General features: G+C 40.4%; 1 protein-coding gene across 1 annotated transcript; it reads left to right on the forward strand.

Moving 5' to 3' along the window:
• Window positions 1-72: 72 nt before the first annotated feature.
• LOC144006516 (uncharacterized) lies at window positions 73-26,961 on the forward strand. Its single transcript, XM_077505399.1, has 4 exons — window positions 73-264; window positions 6,058-6,144; window positions 22,826-22,886; window positions 25,105-26,961. Exons 1-4 carry the CDS (start codon window positions 73-75, stop codon window positions 25,185-25,187), a joined length of 423 nt encoding a protein of 140 aa, XP_077361525.1. The 3' UTR covers window positions 25,188-26,961.
• The last annotated feature ends 626 nt before the right edge of the window (window positions 26,962-27,587 follow it).

Below are 27,587 nucleotides of genomic sequence, written 5' to 3' on the forward strand. Positions count from 1 at the left end.
AAGCGCGTGTCCTGTCAAGCTATGTCCCCCTCCAGCCAATAGCGTCCGTCCCGGTGATCCGTGCGAACCCGGATGCCCCTCCCCTTTTTTCTTTCTTTTTTTTTTTTTTTTTCTTCCTTGAGCCGCCGAAGTAGACGTCATGCGTGGATTTCGGGCACCGGCAGCTCATTCGATGTGGAGTTTTGCTCCCGGACGGAGGAGAGCGAGAAGAGTCACTCGGGGAACGTGGCGGAGATTCTCGAGCTCTCGTTTTGGACGACCGGCGTGAGTATGTGCACGTGACTCGAGCGGGATATGTTAAAAACGAGGTGTGGTCACATTGTAGTGGAATGTGGCGCGTGAGCGTGGGATTTATTAATATAATAATAATAATAATAATAATAATAATAATAATAATAATAATAATAAACATTATTATTATTATTATTATTATTATTATTATTATTATTATTATAAAGCAACACGGCCGATTTAGTGTAATAAGAGTGACTGTGTGGGAAAAGATGAGACGTTTTTAATAAGCCACGCTGCAACTTTCTCCGACGCTTCCGGTGCATGTTTGAAGAGGCGACGCACGCGTGTGAAAGTTTTTCCCGAAGACGGTTAACTTTGATTAATTTTCACTCTCGGCGTTTCCCTCTTCGAGTGTCAAAGTGCGCGAACGGGCTGATAAATGGAGGCTATTATTTTTCAGCTTGAACAATGCGCGCCGGCTTTGTGCGGACCATCTGTCATTGTATCGACATTACAGCAGCGCCCCACTCTGCTAAGGTGGGGGGGGGGGGGGGGTATATATCTCTCCAACTACACACACAGTAAATAGAGAGAGAGAGAGCAGACAGCGATCATTCAGAGCCACCACCCGTCTGTGACCACGCCATGACGCATGGTGTGTCTTGCTTTAACCCTGCAACGACTACTGTAATCAAAATGTTCATAAATATTAACCACGGGGGTGATTGGTGTCATGCAATAGCCTACAGCAGCAGAAAAAAAAATAGAGCAGAACAAAGTGTCTTAGCACAAAAGACTGAAATGGCTCGACTGCCATTTTTTTTTTTTTTTAACAGGGCGTCCACTCTTTTAGTAGCTAAACTCGCCATCATCAGAAACGCAGCTTCCTTTTTTTTTTTCTTTTTCTATTTTTTTATTTTTATTTTTTAAATGGCCATGTCTTTCAGTGCTAATATGCCTTCCAGTTAATGAGGCAGTGTCTATAAATTCTTCTACCATCTGGAATATAGTAGGTCTAGACGCTTAGCGCGGCATTGCATTAAACAGTGCATTGAACACAGCATGATTTAATGAAACGACACAATGTGCTGGCTTTTACTGGGGGGGAAAAAAAAAGAAGAAGTAAGTTTGGGTGTGATTGTGTGTGTACCCGCACGGGAAAAAACGCAACTGGGTTAATTACAGTGGAAACTGCAAAGTCGAACAATAGTTGACGTAAAATTTAAAAATGTTATTTTTATGTCCACACCTCTTTAGCATATAGACTCGTAATGTTAAATCCAGTGGTACCTCTACTTACGAAATTAATTGGTTCTGGAAGAAAGTTCTTAAGTAGAAAATTTTGCAAGTAGAGACGCATTTTCCATGTAAATGCCCTAATCCGTTCCAAGCCTCCCAAAATTCAGACATAAATGTTTTATAAAGCATCAAAATGTATCAAAACATGTAACAAATACATGTTACAATTAGATTGTTGCACAATAAATGAGAGTTGCGCGTAAGGTAAAAAAGAATAGCGTAAAGAATAAAAATGATGATTCATGGGTTCATGTTCTCTCTCAGAAGTGTTTTTTTGCCTGGCGTTTTGTGAAGAACTCAACCAAGCACGTTTGCTTTTGTCGGCTTTTAACAATCCTTCGGAAATGTCCGTCACTTTCTTGGGGTCTATAATGAATACGTACTGTAAAAGTTAATACATTTACGAACACCTCATAGCCCGAGGGATGAATGACGCGGACGCTGCATAGACACCGATCTATTATCTATTATCTACGCTCATAGATACATACGGTAGAGGTTCCTCTTAGCCAATGGGATGCCAGAAAGATGCTAGCTAATAGCCATAGCTGAAAGTATGTTGTGTTCGGTACGGTATTTTTACCTTTCGTATCTTGAAATTTCTTTCGTTACAAGAGGCAATATTTTCCTGTTGAGGCATTTTGTAACTTGAAAATTTCGTATGAAGAGACGTTCGTAAGTGGAGGTACCACTGTACAACAAGGTTTTATTTATTGTTTTATTGATTTATTTATTTATCTATTTTTGAAAATGCAAGATGAATAGGTAACATGCATTTTCATATTGTATCATCTTTTGGCAAATAATAGATAGTGCCGAATATGTACGTGAGCAGCAACTTCCTCCTTTAAACATCATTGCTAAACTTTATCCATTCATCCAATTTCACTTATTGGTCCAAACATTCTTACTTATTTGCTACAAATAATAACGTCTTTGTTCATCTATCGATGCAGTAGAGATGTAACGATATCCAAACATCACGATACGATATGAAGGTCAAAGTACGATAATGTGGGGTGGTTGGCGATACAAAAAAGGTCACAATATTGTAAAAAAAAAAATAGCTCATACTAAAGAAAACACACAATATTGTGCTTTTGTACAATATCCATCCATCCATCCATTTTCTTGACCGCTTATTCCTCACAAGGGTCGCGGGGGGTGCTGGCGCCTATCTCAGCTGGCTCTGGGCAGTAGGCGGGGGACACCCTGGACTGGTTGCCAGCCAATCGCAGTGTACAATATCTAATAACATTTAATATTGAGCCACTTACTTGCTAATAATGCACACACACATTGAGTTCCTCCACATATTAACTCGCCTCCCAAGCATTTTGCGTGCCCTTTCATCTGACCATCAGCATGGATTTGAAACATAGAAGGGCCAAAACATGCCTTGTGAAAATTAAACTGCACTAAAAAATTAGCCACCAGAGGGTGATAGGACTGCACAAACGGAAATCAACCTGACTTTTTTTTTTTTTTTTACGGATATGCTGCTTTTAAACTCATTTGCTCCCAATAACGTGTAAATACGTTTTTTTTAACGTTCTAAGTGTCCCAAAGACGTATTTATACGTTTTTTTGTTTTTTTTTAATGCTAGAGCTAGAGCATACAGAAGGCTTTGCAGCCTCTCAACTGCAAAAAACGGTTGCAGAAATGGTAGTTATTACACAAACAGCCAGCAGGTGGCAGCAGAGCAAAGGGGATCAACCAGGGCCATGTAGAAAAAAAGCTCAATTACTTACAATTTTGAATAGATTTGTAAAAACTGATGAAACTTAGCTCTCTTCTAATGCTAATTGCTGCAAAACGGAAACAGATAGAAACATACTTTTTTTTCCTGATGAAAGAAGAGAATTTAAACTTTCTTTTGATAGGTTCCATTCTTTTATAGCAATAGAACACAATATTCTGTGGGCCTTGCAAAATCAGTCAAAATCCAGTAAAACAGCGCGAACGGGATTGCTTCTGTGAAAATGGCGGCGTGCGAATGAGTTAATATCGTGACATGACGACGACGATATATTGTGGCACTTTTAATATCGCAGTATCACGATATTGCTACATCGCTACCATGCAGGCGACATATGGTGAGGAGCGGAACAATAAAATGTTCTTCCATGAACAATTGACACCGCGTTTCACGGCGTTTGACTTTGGATGTTCCACGGTACGCAGACAAGGGAAAAGACCCCTGCCGGAGCACAGCGGATATCCCCAGCGCACATCTGTTTTCGTACAGTTTTGGGTTCGCGTGGGTGGACGCTGGCGTATCCTGTCCCCCCCCCCACCCGCCGCAGCAACGACGCTATAACTCCCGTGTAGGCCATTATCGCGCGTGAGGAGTTCCATCCAGCTGAGAGGCTGTGAAGCGAGGGCCGCCGCAGTTGTTTCCACAACCATCCCGCCGCTGCGGCTCGTGAAAATCTAATGTTGTTATCATCAGGGAGTCTCATCACATGAGTCCCAGCAGATCCACTTCCTGCTGCAATCAACTATTGAACACATGCTGCATGAGAAGGAAGAAAAATGTGCCCCCCCCCGCCACCACTCACTTCCTTCAGTCTTCTCAGGCACTAAAACTTACATTTGTTATTTCTGAGTCAATTGGAAGAGTTATACAGCGAGCCCATGTTTATTGCGGGGGGATACGTTTCTAAATCTGCCCGCAAGCGGTTAAAATCGGCGATAAAGAGGCCATAAGAAATTTACACTCTTAAAAACAGCTGGGTTGAAAAATAACCAATTGGATCAAAAAGGGACCGACCCAAATGTTTGGGTTAATCATTAAACCAAAAAAAAGTTGTGTCAAATGAATGTCACACGAAACAACCCAAAAATGGATTGTTTTGTAAAGGAAAAAAAAAAACTCCCATTTTTTTAGTTTTTTTTTCCACTTTTGTTTGTCAAAAGGAATAACCCACAAAACAACTCAAAAATTGTGTTTTGGGTTATTCTTTTGATCCGACTTTTTGAGTTGCATGTGTAACCTAAAAAGTTGGTTCAGTCACAAAAACAAAAAAAACAAAAAAACGTTGGTTGGTGGGTTCTCCATCAGACCAACTTTTTGCTTTACGAAGTAAATAATTAACCCAAAACTTTGGGTTGATTCCCCAAAAATGGGTTGTTTTGTGGGTTGTTCACTTTCCCCAACTTTTTGGTTTAAATAAATAAATCAACATTTTGACTTGGTCCCTTTTTGACCTAATTTAAAAAAAAAAAAAAAAAAAAAAACATTAATATGATTGTTTTTGGGCTTTTTAGCCTTTTTTTTTTTTTTTTTTATAAACCCAATTTTTTGTTTTTCATGCACAACCCAAAAAGTTGGGTCAGCCCCCAAAAATCTGGGGTGTTTGGTGGGTTATTCATTTGAATCAGCATTTTGGTTTAAACAAATAAATCAAAATGTTGTTAGTCTCATTTTTTGACCCAATTTTGTTTTTGTTTTTCTTTTTCTTTTCTTTTTTTTTTTTTTTACCCATTTTTTTTTTTTTTTATACAAAATCAGAAAAGTTGGGTCAGTCCCCAAAAATTTGAGGTGTTTGGTGGGTTATTCATTTGAACCAGCATTCTGGTTTAAACAAATAAACCAAAATGTTGGGTGAGTCCCTTTTTGAACCAATTTATTTATTTATTTATTTTTACCCAATTTTTTGTTTTCCATACACAATCAAAAAAGTTGGGTTAGTCCCCAAAATCTGAGATGTTTGGGTTATTCATTTGAACAAGTGTTTTGGTTTGAACAAATAAATCAAAATGTTGTCAGTCCCTTTTTAACCCAATTTTTTTTTTTTTTTTACCCAATTTTTTGTTTTTCATGCGCAATCCAAAAAGTTGGGACAGTCCCCAAAAATCTGGGGTGTTTGATGGTTTATTCATTTGAACCACCATTTTGGTTTAAATAAATAAATCAAAATGTTGGGTCAGTATTGGTACTGTATTCGATTTACCCAAAAAGTTGGGTCGAATGAATAACTTAACAACAAACATCCAAAATGGGTTGCTTTGTGGTTTATTCATTTAGTTTGACCCAACTTTTGATAACTCAAATAGTTGGGTGTGTTCATTTTTGACCCAATCCAATTGACTAATTCAATGAACCAAAAAGTTGGGTCAAATGAATGAATACCCCCACGAAACAACCTCCAAAACGGGGTAGCTTTGAGGGTTATTCATTTAATTTGACCAAAAATGTTTGGATAAAATAACTCAAAAGTTGCTTTGTTCCATTTTTGACCCAAAATGGGGTATTTTTGACCCAACAGTTTTTAAGCGCATCTGTGTTTTTTTTTTGTGTGTTCTGTGACATTCAATAAACGGCTTAAAAGTGCATCGACGTGTTTGGCTCTCCTTTCCCACATGTGAGGACATTACAGTAAGTATAACATAAAAAAAAAAAAAGAATAATAATATTGGCGTGCAATATAGCAGCGGAAACAGTAATAGGATGTGAACCAAAAGTGGAAATAGACCTCAAGCTTGTGTGCTTTTCTTCTTTCTTTTTTTTTCCATGCCAGACTTCAACCAGGGGCCCCAAGAGGCAGGCATGTGGGGGTGGGGGGCCCCCAACACAGACCACTGGGATGGCGCGAAGACCCTCACAGGTAAAATGACGTCAGACGGTCAACAAGTTCACGTGTCCTTATGTGTGTTTAGTGCTTCCCTTGTGTAAATGGAAAAGTTAGGTAATGGGGACCCCCCCCCCCCCCCCCCCCCTCCCCCTCGTGGCATACTGCCCATGTAGATGAGTGGCTGACCTCCGACCCCATGTCTAGCCACAGGCTCAGGTCCGCCAGGGTCAAGCCAGGTGGCTTTCAAGGGCCTAACAGAGTTTGACATTTGAACTGGCGCTCATTTTTTTTTTTTTTTGGTGTCATTTTCGCCGCGACTCAAGTTGGTCGGGAAGGTGAGCGAAACCCGTTCAAGACTGGGAACATCTGCTCTCGGTTTCGCTCTCTCCGTCCGCGCCCTATAAAAGTTGAGCCCCGGCGTTCCCCGCTCGTTTTTTACGAGACGCGGCGGCCCGCTTTTAATCATCGGCGCGCCGTCCATAACGTCACCCCGTCCGCGCGCCTGTCGCAACACGCTCGCCATTATGCGGTCACGCAAGGAAACTCCCCCCGTGGAACTTTTGGAATCTTTCCCATTGTTCCTCAAGGAAAAAAGCTTTCATATGGAAGTGGGGGAAACGGCAGGAAATGGCGGGCATTCTTTGTGGACTGTTTGAAAATAAACGGATGGCTCCTCGTTCTCCTCCTGACAATTAGACACAGACTCGAAATGGGGACGCCATGAAATCCTCAACGATGGAATTTTCTCGGACGTCTCGATACTTTTCTTCCTTTTTTAGTCCTTAATTTTGCCTTATCTTACCCCGGGTTCAAACGAGCGCTGCTGCCGCTGCTGCTTGAGCTCTGCTTTATGAGGTGTGACGGAGAAGTTTGTCTGGCCCAGACTCGCCTGCGCAGACTGGAAACGTAAAGCTTTTACATCGGGGCTGGCTGCGGTCGCGTCACCCCCGATACGGTCCCCCGTCGACAGGAAGTGGCGCCACACTGCTGAGTTGGCATGAAAGTGTGTGGACTGTGGAGGGTTGGCGGAGGGGGGGTGCCGGATCCTAATTACCCACATGCGTTCTGCTTTTCTCAAATGACAGACAAAAGTTAAAAAAGCAGATGTTGGTGGTGGTGATTTTGATTTTTTTTTTTTTGAAGTAGTTTGGTTCCAAGTGCCTTTGTTCCTCCTTCCAATTGGAGATGTAATAACAGCTGATATTTGGAGCCAATATTCATTCATTCAGCATCAAAATTTCTTAATATTTTTTTTGGGGGGGGGGGGGGGGATTTTATAGCATATGTTTATTGACCAACTTTTAGGGTTAGTAAATATTGGGAGTTTTTTTTTTTTATTTTTTTTTTTTTTTTTTTTATCCTAGTCAATAGACTTTTTTTTTTTTTTTTTTTTTTTTTTTTTTAATTTAGCAGGTTCCGGGATCTCCCAGGAGCAGTAGCATGTTTTCAGTCAAAACAAACAATTGTTTTCAACACGAAATAAAGTATTCCAAAATTTCAAAATATCTGAAGTATTAAATTTGTACTTATCTTAGTTTGAATTATAAAAAAAAATAAAATAAAAAAAAGTTCCCAGTCGTCAATTTTTTTTTTTTTTTTTAATTTATATTTAGATTAGTTCCTTGAAGATAACACTTTTTTTTAATTTTTTTTTATTTTTTATTTTTTTTATGGATCTATTATCGGACATATGATTCTTTAAAATGGCCAATACCACACCTTGCACCCCGCCCCCTTCCTCCTCCTCCTCCCTCCTCCTTTTTTCCCCCAGTGGGCGTACGGAAGTTCCCAGGTATTTGACCGGTGTAGCGTAGCCGAGAGGTTGCTTGTTCATTCCGCCGGGAGACAAAGGCGGCGTGCCTCCAATGGAGGGATGAAAGGAAAAGGGGCTGTGCGGCCACTCCTTTTTACAATGGGGGCCCTCCTTAGCGAGGATGTGCATCAGGGGTGTCCAAACTTTTTCATTTGAGGGCCACATACAGAAAATCAGAAGGACGCAAGGGCCACATCATGTTATGAAGACAAATTGTGTTTAGTCCTAAAAATTGTACCAATAATTTATTTGTGCTTTTGCATATTTAGAAAAATGCTACAGTATATAAACCAATTAATTTGTAATATGGCAGTCGGGTTATTATAGTTTTGGAATTTTTCATTTTAGTTTGTTTTTTTTATTAGTTTTCAGAGTGGTTCTGTTTTTAGTTTAGTTCTTTAAAAATGTTTAGTTTTAGTTTAGTTTGTTAGTTTCAGTATTAGTTTTTTTTTTTTTTTTTTTAATATGTATTACTTGTGCGCAATATTTAAGTAACAGCATGGGAGCAACGTCATCTGAAGGTGCTTTTCTATTGGCTGCTGCGAGATGACGTCACTTCTGTGTGACATACTTTCAAACGTCATTATTCCGGTTTATCTAAAAATAAATCAACTTAAAATCACATTTAAAGTCATCCCCAAAGGCTCATGCATTAGATTAATTACCAAAGACTAAAACAAATGACATTTTTGCTATAATTATAGTTAGTTTTAGTTCGTTTATTGCTCTAATGGGCTAAATAAGTGAAGTATCCCTTTAATGCGGAATTGGTCAAGTTTACACAATAACCATACGAAGAAAAAAAAAACAATCATAGGCTACAAAACGTCTTACAAGTATTTTAATATTTATTCTCAGTCAAATTGGCCATTGAAATCTGAAAAAATAATTTCAGAGAATTTGCTGTATACGGTGTACAGTATTTTTGAAATAGTATTAAAAATAATAATAAAAATAATTTTTTAATTATGAAATGTTACGGTTTCATCTCCAAGATTATGTTGATTGGATGACTGAAAATGCATTCAACTGAATTTGGCAAGAAATTGTGGAAGATTTGGATCATCTATTTGGTTTGAATCTGAATAATGTTTTGCCTTTTTCATATTGGCTAATAGGGCTGGGTGGGTATTGATTCTAATTTCATTAATCGATTCAGTTTCGATTTGCAAGAGTTCAGTTTGATTCGATTTTTTTTTCCAATTCAATTCGCTTCACTTCAATCCGATATTGATTAATTATGGAACATCGATTCTTAAATGTCAAGGACATGATTTAAAAACTCCACAAGTACAAAATTTCAAAGTAAATTTGAGCACATTATATCAGTTAAGAGAAACATTGAAATCAGTAAGGATGAGATGAAAATATTTTCAGAATTCTAATTCAATAATTGTAAATATAAATTAAAAAGATTAGGAATTGTTTAAAAGTGCAATAGGTTCATAAATGTAAGAAAAATATTTTTCAATTCATGTGAACAGTAAATTTCAAGAAAACTAAGATTAAAAAAAATTGGACTTTAAAATTGTATTTTCTTAACTCATTCACTCGCAGCCATTTTCACATTTCGCAATCCCTTTCACCCTTCCGGCTGTTTTACTGGATTTTGACTTATGTTGCAAGGCCCACAGAATATTGTGTTCAATTGCTATAAAAGCATGGAACCTACCAAAAACAAGATTAAAGTCTCTTCTTTCATCAGGAAAAAAAAGTATGTTTCTATCTGTTTCCGTTTTGCAGCAATTAGCATTAGAAGAGAGCTAAGTTTAATCATTATTCACAAATCTATTTAAAATTGTAATTTCGCTTTTTTTCTACATGGCCCTGGTTGATCTCCTTTGCTCTGCTGCCACCTGCAGTTGTTTTGTTTGTGTAATAACTACCATTTCTGCAACCGTTCTTTGCAGTTGAGAGGCTGCATCAAAGCCTTCTGTATGCTCTAGCATTAAAAAAAACAAAAACGTATAAATACGTCTTTGGGACACTTAGAACATAAAAAAACGTATTTATACGTTATTGGGAGTAAATGAGTTAAGAATTTATGATTTAAAAAAAATAGATTAAAATAATTGATTCATGGTTTTAGGAATGGAAAATCGATTATTCTATTTTTTAACCCAGCCCTATTGGCTAATACCCGAATCTTAATCACAGAATTCGGGTGTGTTTGAAAGCGAGACGAATGTTTTGCGCTATATACACCACTGTAGTTTATTCGGTGATAGCCGAAAGAAGATTTGAGCGTTAAGACACTCCATCAATCGATGGCCGACATTATCACATGCGCCGTCCCGCTTGAATTATTCTGAGCTACTGGCGCTCAGTGGACTGTTATCATCTCATGTGGTGGTCAAGGGGGGGGGGGGGGGCGGAAACCGCAGGAGTCTTTTTATGACTCCAGTTCCAGAGACAACCTGTTCTCCGGCACCTCTCTGCCGGCACTTTTTTATGACATCATAAATTCTTCCATTTCCTCTGACCGGTCCGAGATGGGTCGACATACCTGGTCAGTAATTGTCTTGTCTCCCTCTTCTCATCTGTCAGCCGCCCCATCTCGCGCCGCCGACTTCCTCTGGCAACACATCATGGCGCCCGAAGGCTTCTCGCCACTTTATCTGCATTCTGGGTGCCTTCAAAAAAAAAAAAAAAAAAAAAAAAAAGAGGTCAGTGACCTTTCTGCATGCATGTGCACACGCAACAGCAGCCCACTCTCAGACTTGTTGATAACTGTTTGGGGGGGTGAAAAGCAGAAAAAGAAAGGATTATGAGGAAGAAATGTGCTTTTTTTTTGTGGGGTATGGGGTAGGGATGTCACGATAAGGGCAATATCGTGATATTAAAACTGCCACAATATCGTCGTCGTCATGTTCACAATATTTAAAAGGAACACATCTGTTCAAAAAAGTCATGTTGATTTCCATTTGTGCAGTTCTAGCACCCTCTAGTGGCTAGTTTATTAGTGGAATTTAATTTTCATGAGGGATGTTTTGGCCTTCTATGTTTAAAATCTGTTAATTGTCAGATAAAGGGGAACCGAATTTGCTTGTGAAGCGATCAATGTGTGCTTGCATTAGCCAATAAGTGTCTCAATATTGTTATTCGAGATTGTAGGTGGTTTATATGCATTGCTGTTATGTACAAAAGCACAATATTGTGCTTTTTTTTAGTATGAGCTCTTTTTTTTCTTTTTTTCTTTTTACAATATTGTGATATTTTTTAAATATCGCCAACGCCCCTACAATATCGTGATAATTATCATATTGTGACCTTCATATCGTGATAATATCGTATCGTGATGTTTGGGTATCGTTACATCCCTAGTATGGGGGGGGGGTTAAAGACGACGAAGCTCTCAGGAACAGTCAATCTTCACATCCGTCTGATGCGTGGCCGAGTCTCCTCGGGGAGGCGGGAACAATGCGCGCACCAGCACGACAACATTCCTCCGAGGTTAAAAAGGTCGGGGGTCACCCGGTGACCCCGCCCTGTCAGTCACTCCCAAGGCACCAGTGAGTCGTCTTTGTTTTTTTTGTTTTTTTTCCGTTGTTTATGTCGTCGCACTTGTCGAGCACGCTGCGCACCTTGTGTTACAAACGTGCCCTTTGCTCTTTCTTGCCGCTTTTACTGTCTCGTAATTTTCATTTCCGCCTTGAGCTGGATAAACATTTTTTTTTTTAAACTTTGTGGCTGATTTTTAAAACGTGAGAGACCTCACACAGGATGAGGGGGAAATCCTCTTTTTTAGTTTGCGGTGCACTCGAGATGACTGACGCGACCCACAGTGTCTGTCGTAGTACCACGACTCGCCTTTGAGGGGCGGCGTGGTGAAGAGTAATATAAGTAGAAGAAGAATGATAAGTAGTTTTAAGCCAGGGGTGTCCAAACTTTTTCATTTGAGGGCCAAACACAGAAAATCAGACGGACGTAAGGGCCACATAATGTTATGAAGAGAAATTGTGTTTAGTCCTAAAAATTGTGCAAATAATTTATTTGTGCTTTTGCATATTTAGAAAAATGCTACAGTATATAAACAATTTATTTGTAATATGGCAGTAGGGTTATTATAGTTTTGGAATTTTTCATTTCAGTTTTTATTTTGTTTTGAGTTTTGTTTATAAATTTAGTTAGTTTTAATTAGTTTTCAAGGTGGTTCTGTTAGTTTTTGTATTAGTTTTAGTTCTTTAATAAATGCTTAGTTTTAGTTTAGTTCATTTCAGTATTAGTTTTAGTTTTTTTTAATGTGTATTACTTGTGCGCAATATTTAAAAAACATCATGGGCGTGACCTCATTATTCCGGTTTATATCAAAATAAATCTACTAAAAATCATATTTAATATCATCCCCAAAGGCTCATGCATTAAATTAATTACCAAATACTAAAACGAAGGACATGTTTGCTATAATTATAGTTAGTTTTATTTTAGTTAGTTTTGTAAACATAAAATTAGGTTTCAGTTAGTTTTCTTTTTTTTTTAAATCATCTTCGTTTTTATTTCGTTAACGAAATTGTTTTTTGAATTTAGTTTTTTCGTTAGTTTTAGTTAACTAAAATAACCGTTAATGGCGCCTGTGTTTTTCCCCAAAACACACAATATTATTTTTGTACATTACAGCAATGAAAAATATTATAAATATTATATGTATATGTATAAAAAAATTTAAGTATAATATGTATATTGAGGCACGAATAAAAGCATTAGAATAAATTGATTCAATTTTTTATTAATAAAAATAAATAAATTCATTAATATTTAAATTACATCAGAAATTAATCAATGCAATAAATTGTGTTCCTCCACATATCGTCTCTGTTCACAAGTATGTTTATCTTCATCTGACCATTATCGTGTATTTTAAACATAGAAGGGTCAAAAGATGCCTTGTGAAAATTAAACTGCACTCAAAAAGTAACCACCAGAGGGTGCTACAACTGTACAAGTGCAAATCAACACGACTTTTTTTTTTTTTTTTTTAACAGATGTGCTGCTTTTAATATCGTGACATGATGACGACGATATATTGTGGTAGTTTTAATACCGTGATATCAAGATATTGCCGTTATCGTTACATCCCTAGTATCAACCCAATTCCGTATTGGCGCGTCCTTAACTAATTTGCTCCCAAAGACGTATTTATACGTTTTTTGTTTTATGCTAGAGCATACAGAAGGCTTTGATGCAGCCTCTGAACTGAAGAGAACACTTGAATCTAAGGTAGTTATTACAAAAACGGCCAGCAGGTGGCAGCAGAGTATAAGAGATCAACCGGGGCCATGTTGCAAAAAACTCTTTTCCCCACTGTTTTAAACAGATTTGTGATTGATGATTAAACTTAGCTATATTCCAACGCTAATTGCTGCAAAACGGAAACATAAAAATATACTTTTTTTTTTTCCCTTCTTTTGGGAGGTTCCATGTTTTTTATAACAAATAGAACACAATATTCTGTGGGCCTTGCAAAATCAGTCAAAATGCAGTAAAACAGCTGGGAGTGAATGAGTTAATGTACTCCGTTTCAGCATAAAGGCTTTGGAGTTTTATAGTTTTACAATTTGATTGATTTAACCCTTTTTTTGGTTATTTTTGTAGTATAGATCAGGCTAATCATCAGTCACCAACGAGACGCTTCAAATTACAGCTTTTACATCTTTGTAACAGGTTTGCCTTAGTGTGTGCAACCAGAAACTCCATATGGATGAACAGAACCACAGACTGTAATTACTGCACATACTTTGAATATTTAGGTGGTCTTTTTATGAAAACTGTGGTTTATGTTCTATTTTCACTGGGAGCAGCAGCAGTGCAGCGCATTTAGACAACGTCCCGCCTTTGAAGTGAAGCATATGCATGTGTAGGCATTTTGAGAAGGGCGGGTGAGGGGGGGCTGTATGAGGCCCCCAGAGGCAATATGCAAGTCTGGTAGTCATTAAGTGCAAATGTACAGTATATACTGGACATGCCGCTACATTAAAACCTCGCCCACCACTGCATCAGACCACCCCAGAGACAAACCACGGCCACCTCCTTCTTCCCACCCCCTCGTCCATGGCTCACCGTCTGGGGAAGTTCATTTGTCGGATTTACGGAAAAAGATACTCCAGATATTAATCACCTTGTTATGAGGGCACTTGAAATGAAAATCGTAAATTGGCGTATCTATTGCAGTGGAACCTCCGAAGTGGTACAAGATCAACTAAAATGTTCTGGAGCACTGTGTCTCAAAAGTCAAATGAAAACTTCAACATTTGTCATCTAAGACCTCAGAATATTGTTTTAACCCTAAAAAACAAATATGTCAAGCAGGGCGAAAGACAGTGTTTACAACCCTCCAGCCAATCGCAGAGCAGGGGGGTGGCGTGTCGCAAACCGGGCCGGGCGAACGTGTCAGCTACGTGACGTCACTCCCGCGGCAATTTGAAAGCACGCACGGATTATTTTTTTATTTATTTTTTTCACTCACTCACTCACTCACTCACTCACAGAAGCTTACGTGTGTGAATGAGTGAGTGAAGAAAAAAAAAAATCCGTGTGTGCTTTCAAATTACCGTGGGAGTGACGTCATGCAGCCGACACGTTCGCCCGGCCCCGTTTGCGACGCGCCCCCCCTCCGCTCTGCGATTGGCTGGAGGGTTGTAAACACTGTCTTTCCACAGAAACGGCCCGCTGTTTACAAAACAAACACAAAATGGCAAAATACAGGCTGGGGAGGTGGGGGTTTAGGACGAAATTACCACAAAAGATGAACAAAAACACAGATGTGTAGACTGAGAGAAAGTTAAAGTGTGTACATCCTGTATTTAAAAAGTGCATTTTCCTGAGTGAAACCGGCAGACAGCCCCTTTAAACATTGCTAGTTCATCAAGGTTCGACTCTGTAACTCCCGTATTTGAAATCAGAACAACTTTGAAGTAAAGCAGTGCCGCAGTACGGATTGTTTCCCGCTGCATGCGGAAGGATTTGCCTCCTTTCACATCGTTCCATTCCACTCCCACAGTCCTACAAACGTTTCCTTTTGCTAATTCTCGCTCGTGTCCCCGTTTCTTGCTGCAAGACGACTCTAATCCCCCTGAATTTTATCAGAGGAAAAGGAGAAGTTGTGAATGAAAGCCGATCTGGCTGCAGCTGCGGAAGCGCTCCAAAGATCGCTTATTGTCGGGAACAAAAAGAGCCTTTTTTTTTTTTTTTTTAATTTTGTCTAGCAGCTGACGCCTCTTCCCACCCACTTCTTCCAAAATCCGCTTTTGTCACTCGCTTGGAGTGGCTTGCCTGGGGAAGAAGGGGAAAAAAAAGTTTCCTGGTGCCACACTTGATAGACGAGTATTGCACTCGGAAGCTGCGTGCTGGTTTGTTAGCGATGGGCCGGGGCAGGAGTGGGCCCGCCTGCTCGCCATATGGTGCAATTATCTGCGATTTCAAAAGATTATCATCTCCCTCCATCAATATAGCATTTAAGTGTGTGCGTGTACATGTGTGGTATGTGTCTGCGTGAGTGTGTGATATGAGCTCTGGATTGTAAGACTGTGATCTCCCCCTCTAACCTCTGTCACCCCCCCTCTTACGTACACATACATACAGTACATACATACATACATACAGACCACACAAAAGAAATATTCAGTTATCGAGAGGCGGTGTCCCCCTCAGAGGGGCGAGACATCGAGCTGGTTGGTTGGAGGGAGTGGATGAAGAAGAAAATGGCTGTCTGGCACGAGGGTTGCAATGGTGAAGACCCCATTTCTCCTTTCCATCGACCTTCTGCCCATTTTGCATCGGAGATTGTGGGGTTGAGGGCGTGCGACTCTTATCGATTGTTAAGAGTTTGGAAATAGGCAAAGGTGGAAATTGACATCAAGGATTTTTGGTTTAAAAGCACACTAGAGAGCAGAATATGTAAGTCATTTTATTTAATAATAAAGGAATGCATTTTAACTTCAAATTTGTCATATTTATTAGGGGTGTGCCAAAAAATGGATACATAAAAGAATCGAGATTCTCATTTATGAATCGAATTGAATCAATATTAACTCGTTTGCTCCCAATAACGTGTAAATACGTTTGTTTTTGTTTTTTAATGTTTTAAGTGTCCCAAAGACGTATTTACAGTGTTCCCTCGTTTTCCGCTGGGGTTAGGTTCCAAAAAATACCCGCAATAAATGAAATCCGCGAAGTAGTTAGCTTTATGTTTTACAACTCTTATAAATGTTTTAAGGCTCTAAAATCCCCGACTGCACAATTTATACACTTTTCTCATTGAGGCATTTACATGTTCTCACATTTCTCTCTTGTTCAAACTTTGACAATGTTCAAACCTTCATAAATTTTATAAAATGGGTATATTACTGTAAAAAAATATGCAAAATTGCACTTAAAAAAAAAATCCGCAATACAGCGAGACCGCGAAAAGTGAACCGCGTTATAGCGAGGGAAGACTGTATACGTTTTTTTGTTTAGTTTTTTTTTTTGTGCTAAAGCATACAGAAGGCAATAGGGTCATTGTCAAACGGATGTGCCATCTTCGTGGCAAAAGTGGACTTTATGCTAAACCTGCTACCGACTAGCTTAGGTTCATGGACACTATTACTACGGTTCCTGACCCGAAAGCTTAAATTACCTCTTTTTATGAAACGGGCGCGAGTTGCCTCTTTTCCTCTGGTTTCAGTTACCTCCCTTTCTGAAACAGAAGACGCAGAGTTTCCCCACATTTAAGGGTTTCTTGACCCAGGGTTCTCACTAAACCTGCTTTGGGAAATACACCCCTGGTGTCTCTTTCTCTATAGTAATGGAATGCCTCTGACAATAAGTCAGTTTTGGGAGTAGAACACTACTCAACTCCACTTTTCTCACACACTGCCCCTAACCCCTACATCACTTGTCGTATAGAGGACAAGAGACAGGGGCGGTAGCTAAGAGCGCTTTTGCTTTTTCAAACACACCTTAGCATCCTGGCATCTATTGGAACGGTACTGTTAGCGGTGCGACGACATAGGAAAGTTGCTTAAAAATGCTCTACGGTATTCAGCGTTCGCCAAGAACTGCTTAGGTTCCCTGTGAATGGTGGGAACTGGAAGCGCTTTCAAATTTTCCATCTACAAAGTCAGTGGTAGAACTTGTCCCTGTCCAACAACTTTGGGTAATCTCAGATTTCCCCAGGTTTACAGTCACATTGGTTACCAGTTGGCTCTTATGTCAACAACACCACCCACCGTCATTGACAAATGGTAGTCCAATCCGGTGAATGGGGACCTCTGATCTAAGCTCTCCAGGACATTCGAAAACAAGCCGCGGACATTAAATGTTTGTGGTCATCACAGTGTGATGAGTCAACTACAGAGGGCTCACAATATAATCTTAAATCCTCCAACCTGTTTCTCAATATGTCCAGAAAACCTTGCTTCTAGTGGAGATCCAACTAACCTGCAAGAAAATCAGAAACTTGTTGTCCGATTTCAAATGATCTTGAAATTGCGTTTAGGACATACCAAACCTTCGTTTTAATTTCCTACTCACAGGCATGCCACAGTCTGTAGTGAAACACACATCCATGCTCCAACAGGCAACAGACTTCTCTTTCAACAAAGCCATAGGACCATGAACATGCAGCCCATTGAGACTGACACCAAGAGACTCTTGTATAATCTCTCGAGCTACAAACAACAAAAGAGGATCCCCTTCATCCCAATATCTCTTGAGCTCTTAACAGTAGACTCTTAGCATAGATTTCTAGTCAGAATGAAATTGCTCTAAAGCCCCTTGGATGATCTGGATGATCTCTGCTGGAGGGACGGTGAAGGCTTCCTAACTGCTGCATCGCATGCTGGAACACTTTTGACATGAAGTTGGACCCTTGATATGATATATATGATATATATGATATATCTGTTTGGAATGCCAAACAGAACTTAAGGCCTTAACGCAATTCTTTCCTGAGATTGATCGAAGGGGAATAGTCTCTATGAAACAATTGGATGAGCACATGAGTGTAATAAGGAACTGATTTTCACTCTTGGTTTTAGATAAAGGTCCCACACTTTGCCAAATGGCACATCAAAAGCAAGAATGGGGAACTGATGTAGGTGACCGGCACCGCTTGGTTGGGTTTACCTGTAAACTGAGAAACCATCCATCCATCCATCCATCCATCTTCTACCGCTTATCCAAGGTCAGGTCGTGGGGGCAGCACTTTTAGGAGGGAAACCCAGACTTGCCTCTCCCCAGCCACTTCAACCAGCTCCTCTTGCGGGATCCCAAGACGTTCCCAGGCCAGCCGAGAGACATAGTCTCTCCAGCGTGTCCTGGGTCGTCCCCGGGGCCTCCCGCCAGTGGGACATGCCCGGAACACCTTTCCAGGGAGGCGTCCAGGAGGCATCCGAACCAGGTGCCCGAGCCACCTCAGCTGGCTCCTGTCAACACGGAGGAGCAGTGGCTCAACTCTGAGTCCTTCCCGGATGCCCGGCTTCTCACCCTATCTCTAAGGGAGATCCCGGACACCCTGCGGAGGAAACTCATTTAGGACATTTGTATCCGGGATCTTGGAACTGACTGACTGAATCCGGGAACTGACAACCTGATCTTGCAAAACTTCCTCACATCTTGACTTTCAACCCAAATACATTAAGAACACTACTAGAGATATTGCCTGCCATCTCTAGAGACTGCTTCACCTTTCAAATGCTCAGAATAAATGTTAGCTCAGCGGTTTCCATGGAATTGGAATCGTACAAAATTGTCTCAGACAGATCCACAGAAGTGGTATCCCCAGCTTCCTCATCAGCATCGTGTTCCACAATCTGACTAGGGTCAGGAGGTATAACAGTCACACAAAATGGTCAAAGACATGTCAACCCCAATGTGTTCCATGACACCTCCAGGAGTGCTTCCATAACACTCCTTTACCGTAGCACGAGGAACAACACAAGATGCATCTGTGCTAACCTATCATCTTGTTCCACTGTGGGAACATCCATAACAACTGGACTTGGGTGGTGATTTGGTTGCCAGCCTTACCATTCTTTAAAAGTCAAATAGAATCCCATCAACATAAACTGACTCAAAAAGTAATCTCCATTAAATTAACCTAAATAAATTAACCTAACTAACCAACCAGCCAGCCAGCCAGCCAGCCAGCTAGCTAGCTAGCTAGCTAGTTAGCCAGCCAACCAACCAGTCAGCCAACCAGTCAGCCAACCAGCCAACCAACCAGCCAGCCAGCCATCATCTGCCACTTATCCGGAGTCAGGTTGCGGAGGCAGCAGCTTTAGCAGGGAAGCCCAGATTGCCCTCTCCCCAGTCACTTCAACCAGCTGCTCCGGCGGGATCTCAAGGCGTTCCCAGGCCAGCCGAAAGACATAGTCTGTCCTGGGTCATACCTGGGGCCTCCACCAGTGAGACATGCCCGGAACACATATCCGGGAAAGCGTCCAGGAGGCATCCGAATTCGGTATCTTGTTCTTTTGGTCACGATCCACATCTTGTGACCATAGGTTAGGGTAGGAACGTAGATAGAATGGGAAATCAAGCGCTTTGCCTCTCGGCTCAGCTCATTCACCACAACGGACCGATACATAGTCTGCATCACAGCAGACGCTGCACCGATCCACCTGCCGATCTCCCGCTCCATCCTGCCCTCACTCATGAACAAGACCCCAAGATACTTGAACTGCTCTACTTGGGACCGGATCTCATTCCCTACCCAGAGGGGGTGCCCCACCCTTTTCCGACTGAATTTGGAGGTGCCTTCGTTTCATCCGAACCGCTTCACACTCTGCTGCGAACCGCTCCGGTGAGAGTTTGAGATCGCGGCTTGAAGAAGCCTACAGCACCACATCATCTGCAACTTCATAATCATCAGGAATAATTTGCCTCTCCAAATTCAGAGACATCAACTGATGGTGTTGACTCCCTATCAAACACTAAGGAGGAAGCAATCCACTCCAATTTATCCTCAACTAGTCTGATTGTCACCAAAGGTGGGAGATGAACCCGGGCGTACCTCAATAGCCCCTGATTAGTTGTGTAAAGCAAGACAGGGTTTACAATTCTTCAATGTAATATCCCTTCGGAGCCACAAGAAGGTAGCAAATGGCCATGAAAAAAAATCTAAAGGTTGTCTGCCAAGTCTCGGGGGAAGGTTAAGAAATTTCACACTAAAAGATAAGGTACATTTAATGGAAAATCTGTGGTGATGTTTTTAATTTATATACAAACCAACCAATAAGGAAAACGCCCTTTGTGCTTGCGTGCTTGGCGGATGTAATGAAAACCTTCTTTTATCCGGCAGGCAGTTAGTGTTTTACACTAATGTTTTATTTACTATAAATGTAGCTTCCTATAGGCTAATGTATTTCTTTCTCATATTAACAGAGGGATAGAGTGTGCACCAGCAGTAACTCAAAGAGCCAATTGTCTCTCCTTTATGGCTTTCTGAATTATAGCTGCAATAACGTGATGCATTCCTCATCTTGTGGGGCTTGGAGAGCGTGTTGGCGCTGTGGGCTGACATTTGCCTCCCGCCCCAGCAGAGTAATGGATTCAGTCCCCCCCGCCCACCCCAACCCACCCCGCCTTCTGCACATTGACATCAGCAACCTAAGCCGATATAAAAAAAAAAAGGGGGGGGGGGCGGATAACAAATGTTCATAGATGCGCGTTGGGCACCCTGACGTCAGCCCCGGCCGGCGCGACGCGGTGGGGTGACACTGCTGATAGTTGTTCCCCTCGGAGGGAAAGCCCACTCGTGACAATAGGAGCTCTCACCGGATGAAAGGCCAAGCTGCACAGCGGGGCACGGCAGCATTGTTCCCTGGTTTGGCATGTCCGTAACAAACCACGACAGTCTCTCATATTATTCTGACCAACGTTGCGTCTGACGGAGTTTATTACAACAGAACGTGTGTTTGGGGGTTTTCCCAAAGACTTTCCGATGAAAAGAACAATGACGTATGTTGCTTTTGATCATTCTTCCTCTCCAGACAAGCATTCCCTATTTTCAACCTGCTCATACTGTATTTAGACATGGGCCGAAATAAATAATAGGGATGTAACGATATCCAAACATCACGATACAATCTTGTCACGATATGAAGGTCACGATACGATAATTATCACAATATTGTTGGCGATATTTAAAAAAGATCACAATATTGTAAAAAAAAAAAAAAAAAAAAAAAAAGCACAATATTGTGCTTTTGTACATAACAGCAATGCATATAAACCATCTACAATCTCTAATAACAATATTGAGACACTTACTTGCTAACATTGATCGCTTCACAAGCAAATTCGGTTCCCCTTCATCTGAAAATTAGCATAGATTTTAAACATAGAAGGCCAAAACATCCCTCATGAAAATTAAATTGCACTAATAAAATAGCCACTAGAGGGTGCTAGAACTGCACAAATGGAAATCAACCTGACTTTTTTTTTAACAGGTGTTCCTTTTAAATATTGAGAACATGATGACGACGATATTGTGGCAGTTTTAATATCACGATATCACGATATTGCCCTTATCGTGACAGTCCTAATAAATAATAAATATCGCGATATCACAATATTAAATATAGAGCTTTAAAAAAAAGTACCTTTTTTTATGTTTGAGTAAACAAAAACAGCACGTTTACCCCATGGAACACAATTTATTTATTCTTTTTTAAAATACAGTATAGACTATTTGGTACGATAAGGGCAATATCGTGATATCGCGATATTAAAACTGCCACAATACCGTCCTCGTCATCATGTTCTCAATATTTAAAAGGAACACCTGTTAAAAAAAAAAGTCAGGTTGATTTCCATTTGTGCAGTTCTAGCATCCTCTAGTGGCTAGTTTATTAATGCAGTTTAATTTTCATGAGGGATGTTTTGGCCTTCTATGTTTAAAATCTATGCTAAATGTCAGGTGAAGGGGAACCTTATTTGCTTGTGAAGCGATCAATGTGTGCTTGCATTATCAAGTAAGTGCCTCAATATTGTTATTAGAGTATTGTAGGTGGTTTATATGCATTCCTGTTTTGTACAAAAGCACAATATTGTGCTTTTTTTTTTAGTATGAGCTCTTTTTTTTTTTTTTACAATATTGTGATCTTTTTTAAATATCGCCAAGGCCCCCACAATATCGTGATAATTACCTTATCGTGACCTTCTTATCGTGATAATATTGTATCGTGATGTTTTGATATCGTTACATCCCTATTTGGTACAGAAGAAATGTGTACCATGTCAAGTTTAAATAAATAAATGTTAACAGGGCAAAGAGGCATCCATGTTTGAGGTGTCTCTTTCGTCTTGCTCCCTCCCTCTTCCGTCAGGGTGCGTAACTGCTCACCCCTCCCCTCTCTGTTGTGATAGAGGGGGGGAAGTTAATTGGAGGCAATTAACTTCAAAGAGGAGGTTTGTTTACTCAACTGCCAGCAGCCAATCACGTTGTGCCTTGTTGAGCTCAGTATTAGCGGTTATTGAAACCTTGACTTTGACTTGACTTGACCACGGCAAACTGTCAAACTATTTCTCACTTTCTCCCTGAATGTTCTGGACTCCTGTTTTCGCATGCTGCCTGGGAAATTGTGTCATCTCCACTCATGGTTGTTGACTCGCTTCCCCTAGAAGATGTCGAGACGTTTTTGCTTCAAGGCATTATTAATCAACACTGAGCTCCACGCAATACAAACTGTTAACCACCAATTAATTGATTGCTATTCCCATCCCAAGATGGATTTGACAGTCTCGCAGTTCGCAGTATAGATCATCACACAGTTTTGAGGGCAGTGTTGTAAAATATTTGAATTGAGTTGAACTGTTTTGGGATTATCGCTTGTATCATATTTCTGGTCTAAGTGTAAAATCAAATAAACAATTCTAACAATCCAGTGTAAAAACAAACTTGTTTCTCTTGTTTTTCAGATGTCAATCAGTTTTGCACTGAAGATGAAGATGAAGACTTCACAGAGTTCTGATCCAGCTGGTAACATGGCAGTAATGCAATACAGTGAACCCCCGTTTAATCGTGAGGGATAGATACATTCCTTACACAGCCTCAATTTAGTGAAAATCCACGATATGCGTTATAGTTTTAATCCCTCCTACATTCTTAAAGCACACTTTTTAAAACACCTTTTTAAACTCCTCTCATTAACTCACACAGTTCTCCAAATAAGTGCTATGAGTGTGCTTGCTTCAAGCGACTTAGGACTCCTAGTTGAAGTTTACTGTCAAACTGACACATAAATACAAAAGCGGATTGAACATTATATATTTAAACACCACAATGTTCAATCAAACCATATTGTTTCGCCTCACAAAAGTGACACTAGCTTAATGCTAACATGTAATTGGAAACTCAATTGATGGGCTAGCCAAAATTAGCATCGACGTTACGGAAGTGACACTAGCTTAACGCGAACATGTAATGGGAAACTCCATTGATGCGCTTGCCAAAATTAGCATCGATGTTACGGAAGTGACACTAGCTTAATGCTAACATGTAATGGGCAACTCAATTGATGGGCTAGCCAAAATTAGCATTGACGTTACGGAAGTGACACTAGCTTAATGCTAACATGTAATGGGAAACTCCATTGATGGGCTTGCCAAAATTAACATCGACGTTACGGAAGTGACACTAGCTTAATGCTAACATGTAATGGGCAACTCAATTGATGGGCTAGCCAAAATTAGCATTGACGTTACGGAAGTGACACTAGCTTAATGCGAACATGTAATGGGAAACTCCATTGATGGGCTAGCCAAAATTAGCATCGACGTTACGGAAGTGACACTAGCTTAACGCGAACATGTAATGGGATACTCCATTGATGGGCTAGCCAAAATTACCATCGACGTTACGGAAGTGACACTAGCTTAATGCTAACATGTAATGGGCAACTCAATTGATGGGCTAGCCAAAATTAGCATCGACGTTACAGAAGTGACACTAGCTTAATGCTAACATGTAATGGGAAACTCAATTGATGGGCTAGCCAAAATTAGCATCGACGTTACGGAAGTGACACTAGCTTAATGCTAACATGTAATGGGAAACTCAATTGATGGGCTAGCCAAAATTAGCATTGACGTTACGGAAGTGACACTAGCTTAATGCGAACATGTAATGGGAAACTCCATTGATGGGCTAGCCAAAATTAGCATCGACGTTACGGAAGTGACACTAGCTTAACGCGAACATGTAATGGGAAACTCCATTGATGGGCTAGCCAAAATTACCATCGACGTTACGGAAGTGACACTAGCTTAATGCTAACATGTAATGGGCAACTCAATTGATGGGCTAGCCAAAATTAGCATCGGCGTTACAGAAGTGACACTAGCTTAATGCGAACATGTAATGGGAAACTCCATTGATGGGCTAGCCAAAATTAGCATCGACGTTACGGAAGTGACACTAGCTTAATGCTAACATGTAATGGGAAACTCAATTGATGGGCTAGCCCCATTAACTCTTTTACTGCCACACCAAATAAAAGATCACATTCCATTCTTTCATTAGAAGAGAAAAGTATGTTTCTACCTTGTTCCGTTCTTTAGTAATCACCATTTGAAAATATGTAACTTGAGTGACATTGAGCAAAAATTGAAAACAGAAGGAGAAAACAAGCTTTTTGTGAAAAGATACATTTTCTCCACAACAGTGACTTTGACATTAATATTTTTTTGTTTAGTGAAATGGGTTTAATGTTGACAAAGGCTTTGACCATTCACGTCATCTTTGAAAACGTTCTATTTCTTCAGATTCCGTCGTGTTTCATTGTAATTAAATACACCTTGAGCCCATTGAAAAGAGATACAAGGCTGCCATCTGCTGGTCATAGTTAGTGGGTGTTTTTGATTCCACAGCCCATTGACCAGGCAGTGCTGCACTTAGACGTTGCACTGCCCATTGATTTAAAAAAAAAACAAAAAAAAAAACATAGTTGACGTCATTTAAAGTTTATGGTGGCATACATTGTGATTTTACTAATAATTCTTAAACGTTTTTGGCGGTCAAAGAGTTAAGAGTAGCCTAAACAGTATGTTGTAAAAACATGTAAACTCATCAGTTGAAAATCTGCAATAAAACGGGGGAACACTGTAACGCAATTTTAAATTGTATTCCTGTTGAAGCGCACATGAGTCATGAGTACGACCCGCTCCTCCTCCTGTGGTTGGAGCCACATCCGGTCCAGCGCCGCCGTCCCGCTTGCCTCGGAGAACATTCAACGCTGTCGGTGAGTTTGGTATGGATCGCATAGAAACCATCGACCGTTGACTGTGCCCCGAGGTTCGCCCCGACAACGTCAGCAAAGAGCGAAGAATGACACCCACCCCGGCCGTGAGGGGTGTGCGAGTGGGCGCATGCAAAACCCCAAGCACGCATCCCCGCCGCACACAAGAGTTACACTGTGGTTCCGACCCGAAAGGTCACAATCAACATTCATTGCTGTCGCTGGGTTGGACTGTGTAGAAAAGCTCACTGAACAATGAGTGCAACTGTGGCCCAGATCTGCCTTGACTCCAAGTCTCGGCCAATCAGCCCCAACCGGATGTGAAAAGCCGTGATTTCTTTATTTATTTCCTTCTTGTTTTTCACTTCTATATTCTTGGGCAGGGGAGACTCGAGGAGGCAGTCGAGAGATAGCGACGCAAATAGACTTCTGGCTGCTCGCTTGTCCTCATCCACCTCTCGTCTAATTGGCGGTTGTGTGTGCAGCAAGGGGGAAGGAAGCGGAGTGAATGTGTAATCATTTGGAGCCTCTTCTCCTTCAGATGTTGCATCCCTCTCTTTTTTGTTCGCCTAATTATACAGTGCGCTCGCTCAGCTCCATGCTAACTGCCTGTCTCACGTTGGCAGTAATGGACCAGAGGAACAAATAAACGCTAGAATTAGTCGAGTCTGTAAGACAGGCTTTCCGGTGTTGCTTTTAACGGGGCTGTTTTGGACTTTGCAATTGAGGACGTCCCCATTGTGTGGGTGCGCGCTTGACGTTCGTGACATGGTTCCCTCTGTTGCGTAAACTCGGGTTTCTCAAACTTGTTAAGCTCTTTATTTTAGCATTGGACATTATCTTACTATTTGTTTATATCTAGCTAATATATGTCAAATATTATGACAATACATGTACATACTGTATATATACTAGCATTGAAAGGTTGGTGGTTATCCAGACAAATGCATTTTTTCCATCAAAACACCATTATATGCACGGGAACACTTAGTAATGTTAAAGGGATATCATTATTTTTCATGTACAATTAATACCTTTAAAAATAATATTTCCACTTGCTGTCCACTGATGATGACATCACCTTTGCTGAGGAAGTAGATAACGACCAATCATGGCTCAGTTTACTGACCAAACCCAGAAAACAGCTGAGCCATGATTGGCCGTTACCTACTTCCTCAGCACAGGTGATGTCATCAGCAGTCGACAGCAAGTAGAAAAATTACTTTTTAAAGATAATTTCAATTGTACATGAAAAATAATGAAGATATCAAATTCATTCTGGACAAAGTATTAACTTTTCACTGATGAAAAGTGTTCAATGTGTCAACTGTCACATATCCCTTTAATTTTGACAGAAAAGCACTAGATTAGTTACGTAGCTAGCTAGCTAGCCATGCAGTGAGATTGGTAGCTAGCTAGCAAGATAGCTTGTTGTAAGATAGGTAGCTAGCTAGCTAGATACCTAGATATTTTTAGCCAAATAGCCCCATTTTTTTTTTATGTATTTATTTATTATTTTTGGAGACAACAAATTTAACAAACGAAAGTCCAGTTACCTCAAATGAAAATCAAAAAGGGCATATAGAAAAAAAATAATTAAAGGCAGGATCAAATGATTCAGAAAGGCTATTGTGAATTTGATTTTAAATGAGTTTTTTTCTCTATAGGCATGATAGATAGATAGACAGACAGACAGACAGACAGAGTCCTGATACAAAGTTTGAGAAAGCTTCCTTTCCTCCCTCACTTTCATTTAAACAAGTCATTCCATGTCGTGTCTCTGTTTTAAAATAAAAATAAAGTCACACGTACAACACTCAGTTTGTGAGTATTTTTTTTATTATTATTATTTGTACATAACTTGTCTAATGCTACGTGCCCCCCTGCTGTCATCAAGCGAGCCGTAACGTCCACGGCCCTCTCTCGCCAGTCGTTGTGTATTATTCATCAAAAAGCACTTTGTGCGCTGGTGCAGAAGAGCGGAGGTGATGTAACCGTGGCTGTGAGCGTGCCTCATGAGTCCCGACTTGTCATTTGGGATGGATTCATGCGACGGGCGAAAAACGTTTGTTCAGCTTTGATGGCGGCGCCAGCAGCAAAGCATGGAACCATGAGGAGGAGGAGGAGGAGGAGGAGGAGGACGGTGATCATCATCATCATCATCATCATCATCATCAGGATGGCGGCGTGATTTGACATATTTATAACAGCGTATGCAAATTCGCATGATACATTTTCAGGTTCTCAAACCAAGTTGTGAATGATGAAAGGAAAATGCAGATCAATTTTAAAGCCTTTAAAGTCCTTTAAAAAATAAAAATAAAAAATCACAGAGCCTACACATTTTCTCAGACGCAAATATAGATGTGTGGCTCCAGCGCCATCTAGTGTTCACTTTCTTGCACAAGTTCAATGAGATGAGGTAAGGCCAAAATAAAGAGTAT

Source organism: Festucalex cinctus, chromosome 1, assembly GCF_051991245.1.
Source record: "Festucalex cinctus isolate MCC-2025b chromosome 1, RoL_Fcin_1.0, whole genome shotgun sequence".
Taxonomy (NCBI): Eukaryota; Metazoa; Chordata; class Actinopteri; order Syngnathiformes; family Syngnathidae; genus Festucalex; species Festucalex cinctus.